This window comes from Rhinolophus hipposideros, assembly GCF_964194185.1.
Source record: "Rhinolophus hipposideros genome assembly, chromosome: 15".
NCBI lineage: Eukaryota > Metazoa > Chordata > Mammalia > Chiroptera > Rhinolophidae > Rhinolophus > Rhinolophus hipposideros.
Genome location: NC_138061.1, coordinates 24,346,486 through 24,356,046, shown reverse-complemented (window position 1 = coordinate 24,356,046; position 9,561 = coordinate 24,346,486). Strand labels below are relative to the sequence as shown.

General features: G+C 41.7%; 1 protein-coding gene across 5 annotated transcripts in view; it reads right to left on the bottom strand.

Annotated features, from left to right (window-relative positions):
• CPN1 (carboxypeptidase N subunit 1) overlaps positions 1–9,561 on the bottom strand; it is a gene marked incomplete at its 5' end in the record, with an annotated part of 35,884 nt that continues 26,323 nt past the window's right edge. For 3 of the 5 annotated variants that reach the window (XM_081074152.1, XM_081074153.1, XM_081074151.1), the window contains 4 exons: positions 1–785; positions 3,563–3,681; positions 5,919–6,018; positions 7,579–7,718. In XM_081074152.1, the coding sequence (XP_080930278.1) occupies positions 669–785; positions 3,563–3,681; positions 5,919–6,018; positions 7,579–7,718 (476 nt within the window). In that variant the 3' untranslated portion in view covers positions 1–668. The remainder of the gene's footprint in view (positions 786–3,562; positions 3,682–5,918; positions 6,019–7,578; positions 7,719–9,561) is intronic. The other 2 variants (XM_081074155.1, XM_081074154.1) reach the window with 1 other exon arrangement.

Sequence of the window (9,561 nt, the reverse complement as noted above, 5' to 3'; positions counted from 1 at the left end):
CAGTAAATTGTATTGTGCTCAATCACACTTTTAGAACAAATGAGTTCATTCTGGGGAACTCGGCAAGAAAAAGAATGCTGTATTAGAATAAAGTATTGCTGGCACAGGGGCAGGACACATTCCACAGGAGCACTTCCAGACCCAGAAAATGTTTCAGATGATGCATACTGTTTAAAATGCCCATTACACAAATGGGTAGCAGTGGGACCAGCTGTATGTATGGGAAATCCTTTTCTTATCAAGAAGCTATTGGCTATTGCTGAAATGGTCCTCTGGGATTTCAGAACTGGCCACCTGGTTGTGCTATAGGAACGAGATCCATGATGAATCGTTGCGGACGCTGAGCTAGACTCTGGTGGCAGAGTAGAACCAGTCTCTGGATGCAGTATGGACTGGTATGGAGCCCTCAGGACCTAATCCATAGCCCCAGAATCGGTTCTGTGCTTACTGAACACTGCGGAATCTGTGTACTACTGATCAGAGAGGCCCTATTCTCGGAACACACGGAGACTATTCCCAGTTATTCTGAATATGTTTATATTTAAATACGCCCCAGATAATAAAATAGAAAGAATGCTTCCTCTGATTGAAGAGCAGGATCAAAGCCTGTCTGAAGTGTTGCCCTGGGCACTGTGGCTTTCAGGCAGCGCCTCTCTGCCCACTTCTTTTTACTTGGCTGCCCGGGGCTGCACTTTTTTTGGTAAGACTCTGCCTCCGGGCCCTGCGCTGGGAGCTCTCCTCGTAGGGGTTACTTGAGGGATGCTTCTCTTGAGTTGGAAGTCAACCTGGAAGAAAAGAAGAAGCCAGGAGAGTAGAGGAGTCAGTTTTCTACTTCCTGCAATTGAAATTGGGGGAAGATCTATTTGGACCTGGTTTCGCCACAGTTCCAGGTTCTGAGGGCACGAGACGGAGGAGAATATTACAGTAGTGACCCAGAGCAGCGTTGGTGGTGTCGTATAGGCTTGGCTAATATTCCTCTCCAAAATGGTACGTAATCACTATGATACATAGGGTGTGTCTGGATGAACGTACTATTCATTTATATGTGTTAGAAAAAAACTATATCTGTACCTCAAACCATGATTCCACCAATATTATTGCCTAGGACAAGAACTAAGATTGATGGTGTTGTAATAATCCCTTTTATGCTGACTGTGTGAATCAGGTGTCATGCTTAGGCACGCTGATGAATGCCTCAGACCTTCAGAACTAAACTTCCTGCCATAGTTGTTTGGCAATATAGATAGGAGAGATGATATGGATCGTTAGCATAGATTCTTAAATCCCAAATTTCCATGTGCATTAATGCATCATTTCCAGCAATGCATTGAAACTTCCCTTCTGGTTTGGCACGCTGGTGTAAAGATGCTATTGACTGACAAGTTGGGATATACAAGTTGGGCTGTGGAAACATCCCAGGGAGTGAAGGGAGAGGGAGTGGCTGTAACCACACTCCCCTGAGGCAGAGGCTTGGCTTCCAAGCCATTGGAACAGATTAAGGTGCTGAACCCAGCTGGGAGTTGAAAAGCTTGCAACTAACAGGGCTCTCTCCATGGGGTTATTTCCTGCCCCACTTCCATAAAAATCCATAGCCAGCTTTTCTGTTAGTTCCCCAAAGCAGGGGAAATCAAAGTCAATTGCACTGTCATTGTTATTTCCCATATAGTAATACAGGGATCTAGGAAAAAACACAAAACAGAGACAGAGACAACAAAATGAGAAAAAGATATGAAAGAAACATGACATCTGGAAGGCTGTGGGGAAAAACAAAGGGGAGAACACTGGACACTGGGAGATATTTGAGTCTTAACTGTAACCCTCTAGTTAATTATCTTTTTCTTTCCTCTTCCCAGGTGGATCTCTGCTTTAGAATGGGAAGACAGACTCGACTGTGATCAGTAAATGGATTCTTAGTTGTTACCGTATCTGGGAATTGTATCCAAAAGACACATTTTTACCCTTTGAATTATATTAACACAATGATGGGTTATGCTCATTTATTTAAAGGCTATGTGACAAAGGAGGTGAGGAAATAGAGCATGTTACTCAAGAGGATTTGTAGCTATTTGCGTTTGGCACTGGACAGATTTCCTTTAATGTAAGACTTAGGCATGCAGCTGCCGAACAGCTATTTGGTTTTGGGGCAAATGAGGAGCAGGCGGTATAACAAGAAAAAAAGGGAAAGAAAATATGTTGGCTGGGAAATTAGGACTAGGCAGTAGGCTGCAATGGAAGTTACTCTTTGCTTCCTGCCTCTGCAAGGAGAAGTCCTTTATAATATACAGGAAGTGGGAGTGTAGGGACTGGGAGAGGAGAAAGAGAAACTAGAAATTTCAGAGGAATTTTTAAAAGGTTAAAGAACTTTTTATCCTGATCCTTGCGCTTTCAAAAAGGGGGTTACAAACACAGGTATGAGCTTAGCATGAGGCCCTGTAACATACTGGCTAGCTAGGCAGCCCTGAAAGCCTGATGAATCGAAACATGGCTCCCACCACTTAGTCACTGTAATATTGGACAAGTTTCTGACCTCAAAATTTCAGTTTTCTCAGCCACAAATGGGAATGCTTACATCTATCAAACAGGGTTGTTGTGAAGGTTACATGAGCTAATTCTGGAAAGCTCTTATATAGTATCCGATACACAGAAACTGTTCAACAAATAGTCTTTATAACTGTATTTGAAAAGACAAGCTACTTGACTGCACTGAGTTAACAGGAAAAGGGGATGGAGGTCTGCTAAGCTCTAGGGCTGTACAGAGAAGGAACTGGACAGAGTGAGGAGGTCTAGGGAAGAGTTGACTTGTGGGAAAGCAGGTCTGTAGGTGCTCATTTAATAGGACGGCCTCATTATCTTTTCCTCATTTGAGAAATATGAGATTGATGTCACTGAACCTCTTTAGCTCTGAGATCCTAACGTAATATGACCAAAACTCAAAAGGCCCAGACTATAGATGAAAAAATTTCTTTGCTTCTCATCCTGCCTGTAAAAGAAAGCCGTGGAGAATTGAACATTGGACAGCAGCTGGTTCTTGGCTGAGGTGAGTAGAAAGCAAAGCTGTCAGGGCACACAAGGCACCAGGAGGGGGCAGAGTGCCATCTGGTGGCACAGAAGAAAGCAACAGCTCGTATATTTGGGCAAGATCTCTGGAATTTACAAACTAACATTTGCTGGGCATTTTCTATGTGTCAGTCACTGTACTACATGCTCATTTCAGGCTCTTGTGAAGGAGGTACTATTATCACCAACTTACAGAGGAAGAAATTGAGGATGAGGGCGATTGGGTCATTTGTCCACAGTTTGTGGATAAATGAGCTGGATTTAGAACCAGCCGGTGCTTTTAATCACTATGCTATGTTAAACAGAAGAAAAGGAAAAGTCATAAGAAGCGGGGAAAGTTATAATAGGAAAATGACAGGATAAAAATTAGCATGTGAGAGCAATGAATTTTTTTTTTTATGGTGAAAGAGGGAAGCCAGGCAAAGATTAGAACAATGCAATTGGTTGTTTGTGACTTTGTATAAGTGATTTTTACAGTGTTCTGTAAAAATCAGCCTAAACTCACCAGTTTGGGTTCCCCAGGACCCACGGTCACACTCACTGTCTCTGGGTCAAACCCAGGTGCTGTGGCAGTGACAATGTAGGTACCTGGAAGCAACAGCCGGAAGTAATCGCCGTGTACACCTAAAAGTTACAAGGATATAACTCAGTCTGCTGCTTAGAAATCGGTCCTGAATTGGGCCTTTATATGAAAAACAATCTGAGGATTTTAGCTGACCACAAGCTTGAGTTTCCTTAATAGCATGATGAAACTGGTTAAGATCTAAAACAATCATGCATGTAGGATGTTGTACGTACCGTGTTTCCCTGAAAATAAGACCGGGTCTTATATTAAGTTTTGCTCCAAAAGACGCATTAGGGCTTATGTTCAGGGGATGTCATCCTGAAAAGTCATGCTAAGGCTTATTTTCCGGTTAGGTCTTATTTTCGAGGAAACACAGTAATAGGAATAGGGGCCTCGTCTCTTGGGAAGTAGGAATTACACTGTGCTGTGCGCGTAGAGTATTGTGTTTAATTCTAGACTCTGTATTTTCAAACAAACTCATAGCCAGTAAGGCGTCACTAGGAGAAAGGTTGCATATCCATAAATGTTTTGCCTGGTAAAGAGACTACATGAGACCTCTGCTTCAATGTTTGAAAAGTCACTGTGAAGACATGTCTACCTAAAGAAATAAGCACGAGAACTTTGGATTTAAGTTGCAAGGAGGAAGATTTTGCAAGACAGAAGCAAAAACTATTGTGACACACGGAGCTGCCAAAAAAGAAATGGACTGCTTTATGAAACTCTGAGCACTTAAACGGGGACTGAATGAGGGGCCCTGGAAAAGCTATCCAGTTGAGCAGTGCACAACCTGCGTTAATGGGTGTGGCGGCCCTGGGTTTGACAACAAGCCCCCAGTGGTGTCATATGTGTGTAATCTTATATTGAGTGACCACTAAAAATCTGATTTTGAGAATCCTGTTTTTAATAGTTCTCTCATCACCTTCAAAGGGGAAAATAAAATTCAAAAGAAAGCCTATTTCTCTGTGGCAAGAATATAGCATTTGGCTAGTGACTTTACATTTCTTTAGAATCAATTGTGACCATGTCTTTAAAATTTCTTTTAGGGGTACAGAATGAATAATTGAAATAATCAGTGCAATTATGAATGAGACAGACAATAAATAATGAGAAGTCTGTTTTCAGCCCGTATTAAGTGTCTGTAACTTACTTTAAATACTTTAGCAAAAGCAGTATGTTATTATGCATATGTTGGATAGTTTAAGTCATGCCCCAGGGCTGTTATTTGCTTAACTGAGGACTCACACTCAGTTACCAAGAGTGGTGGTAGCTAGTGTATTAGAAAGGCCCAATTCCAGATGCTTTCATGAGGGCTGTCACGAGGGCTTTAGCTATCGTTATCTTTAGTCACCCCTAGATGCTTTATTAAGCAGTATCATGAATGCTAACAATGACTTTCCTTAGTAGTGAAATGAGTAATTTATTAATTTAGTTTAATGGGTGTTGGAAGGGGGTCCTTATTGGTGAAATTAATGGTATTCAATATATGTTGATTGGCTAGAATGTTTCAGTCATTTCCCACCGTTGTGTGACTGGGATATAACAATCTCACAAGCCATGAAGCTCTTAGGGATACCTGAGGTTTGATCCCTAAACAGGCCTGGGTCCGGCCACGAGGCTAGAGGATTCTGGTGGTCTGATGCTTGACTATGAGGCTACAGAATTCTGCCTTTAGAATGATGGTGTCTTTGCCTTGAATAAGCCTTTCATGTAAGATACGCTGTGATCATGTTAAAGAACACAAGTTATCTCCTTAAAGTTGAGATTTCATCCAGTTGAAACAGTCTGAACTGCAAATGCCTGCTTGGCAATAAACGTGTGTGCAGTAGAATGCGACTGAGCCTTGTTGGTATGGAGGTTGGGGGATACAGGTAGATCTCACCTGCCCCCTAAGCACTCACAGCTACTGTTCTACTTTAAAAACAAAACAAAACAAACAAACAAAAAAACAATTGAAAACTCCCTGCGAGTTGTGCACGATCATATTGGGCTGGGGCAATTTGCAACACCATGTGTCAGGAGATATTCTTTATCATTCTAGCAGGTTCCATCCGTCTTGCCTCCCAACAAGCCTATAGAATGCATCTAGGCTCCTGAATGCTGAGAGAAATGGTACATTCGCATCTTCCTGGTCCTTGCCTGTTATTTCACTGTCCCATTTCTATTACCCTTCCTTCCCCCAATCCCCCACCCCCAAGGATGTCCCTGCTAGTCTGGCTGGCTTATAATTTGGCCTCCTGATTATGCTGAAGAGGGAATGGAAGCTTCCTTCTCATCCCAATGGGTAGTAGCCACCTACCAGAAGTGACATCATGGTTAATCCCACTGACAGAAATGACAGCCTCAGGGAGATTGTTGTTATTCTCATCAAGTACCATTCCCTTGATGCCTTGGTGTACCTGTAGGAAAAAACTTACAGTATAACCATGATCATAAAATACTTGTACAGTGTTTCAGAGTCCTCAAAGTTCTGTCTCATATGTTTTTACATTTATCTTCACAAAGATGATCATAATAGCCCCTTAACTGGTCTCTCTGTTCCTTCCTCCACCAATCCCAATAATCTCTTCTCAACAGAACAGTCAGAACGATCCTGTTAGAAGCTAAGTCAAATCATGTCATACGTCTGCTCAAAGTCCAACTCAGAACAAAAGCTAAAGTTCTTATGATGGTCTATAAAACCACAGCTCCAGTCAGCTCACTGAGCTCCTTCCTCTCCTACTGCCCTCTCCCATACTCTCAGGATTGTTCCAGTTCCACTCGAGTCCTGGCCTTGTATTTTTTTGATTAAAAAGTTTTTTTAATTGTGATAAAATCACATAATATACAATTTACCATTTCAGTCATTTTTTAAGTGTGCAGTTCAGTAGTATTAAGCATATTAACACTGTTGGGCAACCAATCTTCAGAAATTTTTCATCCTGCAAAACTGAAACTCTATACCCATTAAACAACTCCCCATTTCCTTCTCTCCCCAGACCCAAGCAACTACCGTTCTACTGTCTGTCTCTATGAATTTGACTATTTGTCTTTTTGTGATTGGCTTATTTCACTTGGCATAATGTCCTCAGGGTTTATTTATGTTGTAGCATGTGACAGAGTTCCTTCTTTTTTTAGGCCGAATATTACATTTACGTATATACCACATTTTGTTTATCCATTCATCTCTCGTTGAACACTTGGGTTGCTTCCACCTTTTGTCTATCATGTATAATGTTGAACATAGGTGTACATATATCTCTTTGAGACCCTGCTTGCAGTTTGTTGGGGGAGGGGTTATATACCCAGAAGTGGATGGTTGGCTCATATGGTAGTTCTAGTTTTAATTTTTTTAGAAATCGCAATACTGTTTTTCATAGCAGCTGCACCATTTTACATTCCCGCCCACAATGTACAAGAGTTCTAATTTCTCCACATCCTTGCCAACATTTGTTATTTTCTGTCATTTGTTGGTTTGTTTTTTTTAATAGCAGCCATCCAAATGGGTGTGAGGTGGCATCTCATTGTGGTTTTGTTTTCATTTCGCTAATGACTAGAGATGTTGAGCGTCTTTCATGTGCTTGGTATTGGCCTTGAATTTGCTGTTGCGTCCTCATTGAGGAAGCCTTTTTTCTCTAAACATTTGCGTGGTTCTCTCCCTACCTCCTTTATGTCTGTTTAAATGTCACCTTCTCTGTAAGGCTTTCTTCGTAGCATTTTGGCCTTAACATGTTACAAAATTTATTTTATTATTTTGTTAATTGTCCGTGTATCTCTTCCATTAGAATATAAACTCCATATGGGTAGGGATATTTGTTTGTTTGTTTATTCATAATTCCCAGCATATCATACAGCTTCTGACGTAGAAGCAGCCCAGTTTGATTATATTGAGTCAGACCTGACCCACACAGAAAACCTTACCTACCATTAGAATACTCTTTTCTTTCTATAACCATGAAAGTTACAGAATTCAATTTTACCTGTTCCAGGAATTGGATTAGGGCTTCCCGATTACCCAGCCACTCACGCTGTAATTCCTCTTGGCGGGGAAACTTGTCGCAACTCAGTTCCAGCGTGATCTCAAAACAGTTGGTATGGAGATAATTAAAGTCTTGCATTCCTAGGGGAAAGAGGGCAGTGGCAGATTTGTATAACCAAGTTCCCACCCAATACTCCATCTCCGCTCTCTTTAATCACAATTTCTCCACACGCACCCCATTACCTTCTATTCTACTTCTTGATTTCCATGTATTTTTCTCCTCCATAAAACCTTTCCCCAGATTCCCAGGTCACATGCCTTTCTAGCGTTCCAGCTCTCTCTTAATAAATGCCCATTTTGTCTTCTCCACCCTCAACTTTTTTCCACTTCATGATTTAAATTCACTTCTTGATCCTCTTAACATTTCCAAAATCCACTTACTAGTCATGCCTTAACGTTAGACTATGCCTTGTACTGTTTTCCGGAAGACTAGGAAGTTGGTCAGAACTGGGGGGTTAGAAATGGGACACATATCTTGCTCTCACATCCCTTCTTCTACCTAGAACACGGCACTAACCTGAAAAGGCAGAAGGCAGCTACATTTTTTTCTCCATGAAATGTTTGTTTGATCCTATCTTTATTCAATCAGATCAATTATTTTAAAATACATTTCTGTTGATTAGAATGGGGTTTATCTCAGAGACTTATTTGGGTTAAAAATTATCCATTTAATCAACTTTCACCTGCTCTGTAAGCTGATGCATGCAAGCACTGTTATAGAAAGAATGGGGAAAGTTGGAGAACAACTGTAGCCTGTTACATCGGTTCTCTGTCTGCTTCAGAATCACCTGCACCTTCCATCCAAATACAGATTGTTGGGCCTTAGCCCCAGAGTTTCTGATTCAGTAGGTGTGGGGTGGGGTTCCCAAATTTGCATTTCTAAGAAGTTCTAGATGATACTGCTGATACTGGTCCAGAGCCCACACTGTTGGAAAAATCTTTTTGATGAGCTTCATGATGCTGAACTTGTATCAGATTAATTTGGGGCAATGATTCTTAGTGGAGGCATGGCCTATGCTTTCCCAGAGGATGGGAAGGCAGAGGGAAGAACATGTATAATTTGAAAAAGTGTATTTGATATTTTACATTTTTTTTTTGGCAGGGAAACTATTGCTTTCCTAATGCAAAGTGAAAAACATAAAGTTCAACAAAATCTTCTTGCCTTGTCTGCAAGTGAGTTTTCAGTCACCTTCCCAAAGCATGGTGACTCCCTAACCTTCCTTCTCACTCTCTACAGGACAGGCCATCAGCCCAGTGCTCACCAGGGTGCTCTTTATTATGCGGGCTCCGGCCAGGTCAGATTGGAGAGGGAAAGACAACTGCTAAAACATGATTCCCCAAAGATCCCAGCTTCCTGCTTCAGCGTCTTCCCTATCCTTAGCTTCCCTAGCTACGAGGGGTCATAAACAGAGGTTCTATCTGGGCCCTTGGTGAAGGGGAAGGCCCGGGAGTAGAGAGAGAAGCCTCTTGCTGGAGGTTTCTGCTATGTTCTCAATGGTCACTGTCCTGGCAAACTCTTGCTCATGGGAGATGGGCAGGCAAGGTACAGAGCATGAAGTGTTTGTGTCCAGGCCAGCTCCTCTGCTCCCCTGTTGCTATGTGTGGCAGAATGCCACGCCAGTTAGAAAAAGCCTAATGTTTATAAGCCAGGTGTTTCCAAATGCTTTTTGTGCATTGTGAAATTAAATACTTACATCACAATTATGAAACAAGTAGTGTATTCTTAATGTACAGATAAGGAAGCCAAAGCTCAGAGAAGTTAAGTTATTAGTCCAAAGTCACATAACGGGTAAATGGGCAAGCTGGGTTGCAACTCAATGTACCGCTGACGTCCACACTTAACCACTTGACTGCATTATTTCCCTACTATGCCCTAATCTACTGTGTAAACCACCAGTTTTAAAAGATCACAAGGTATCCCTAC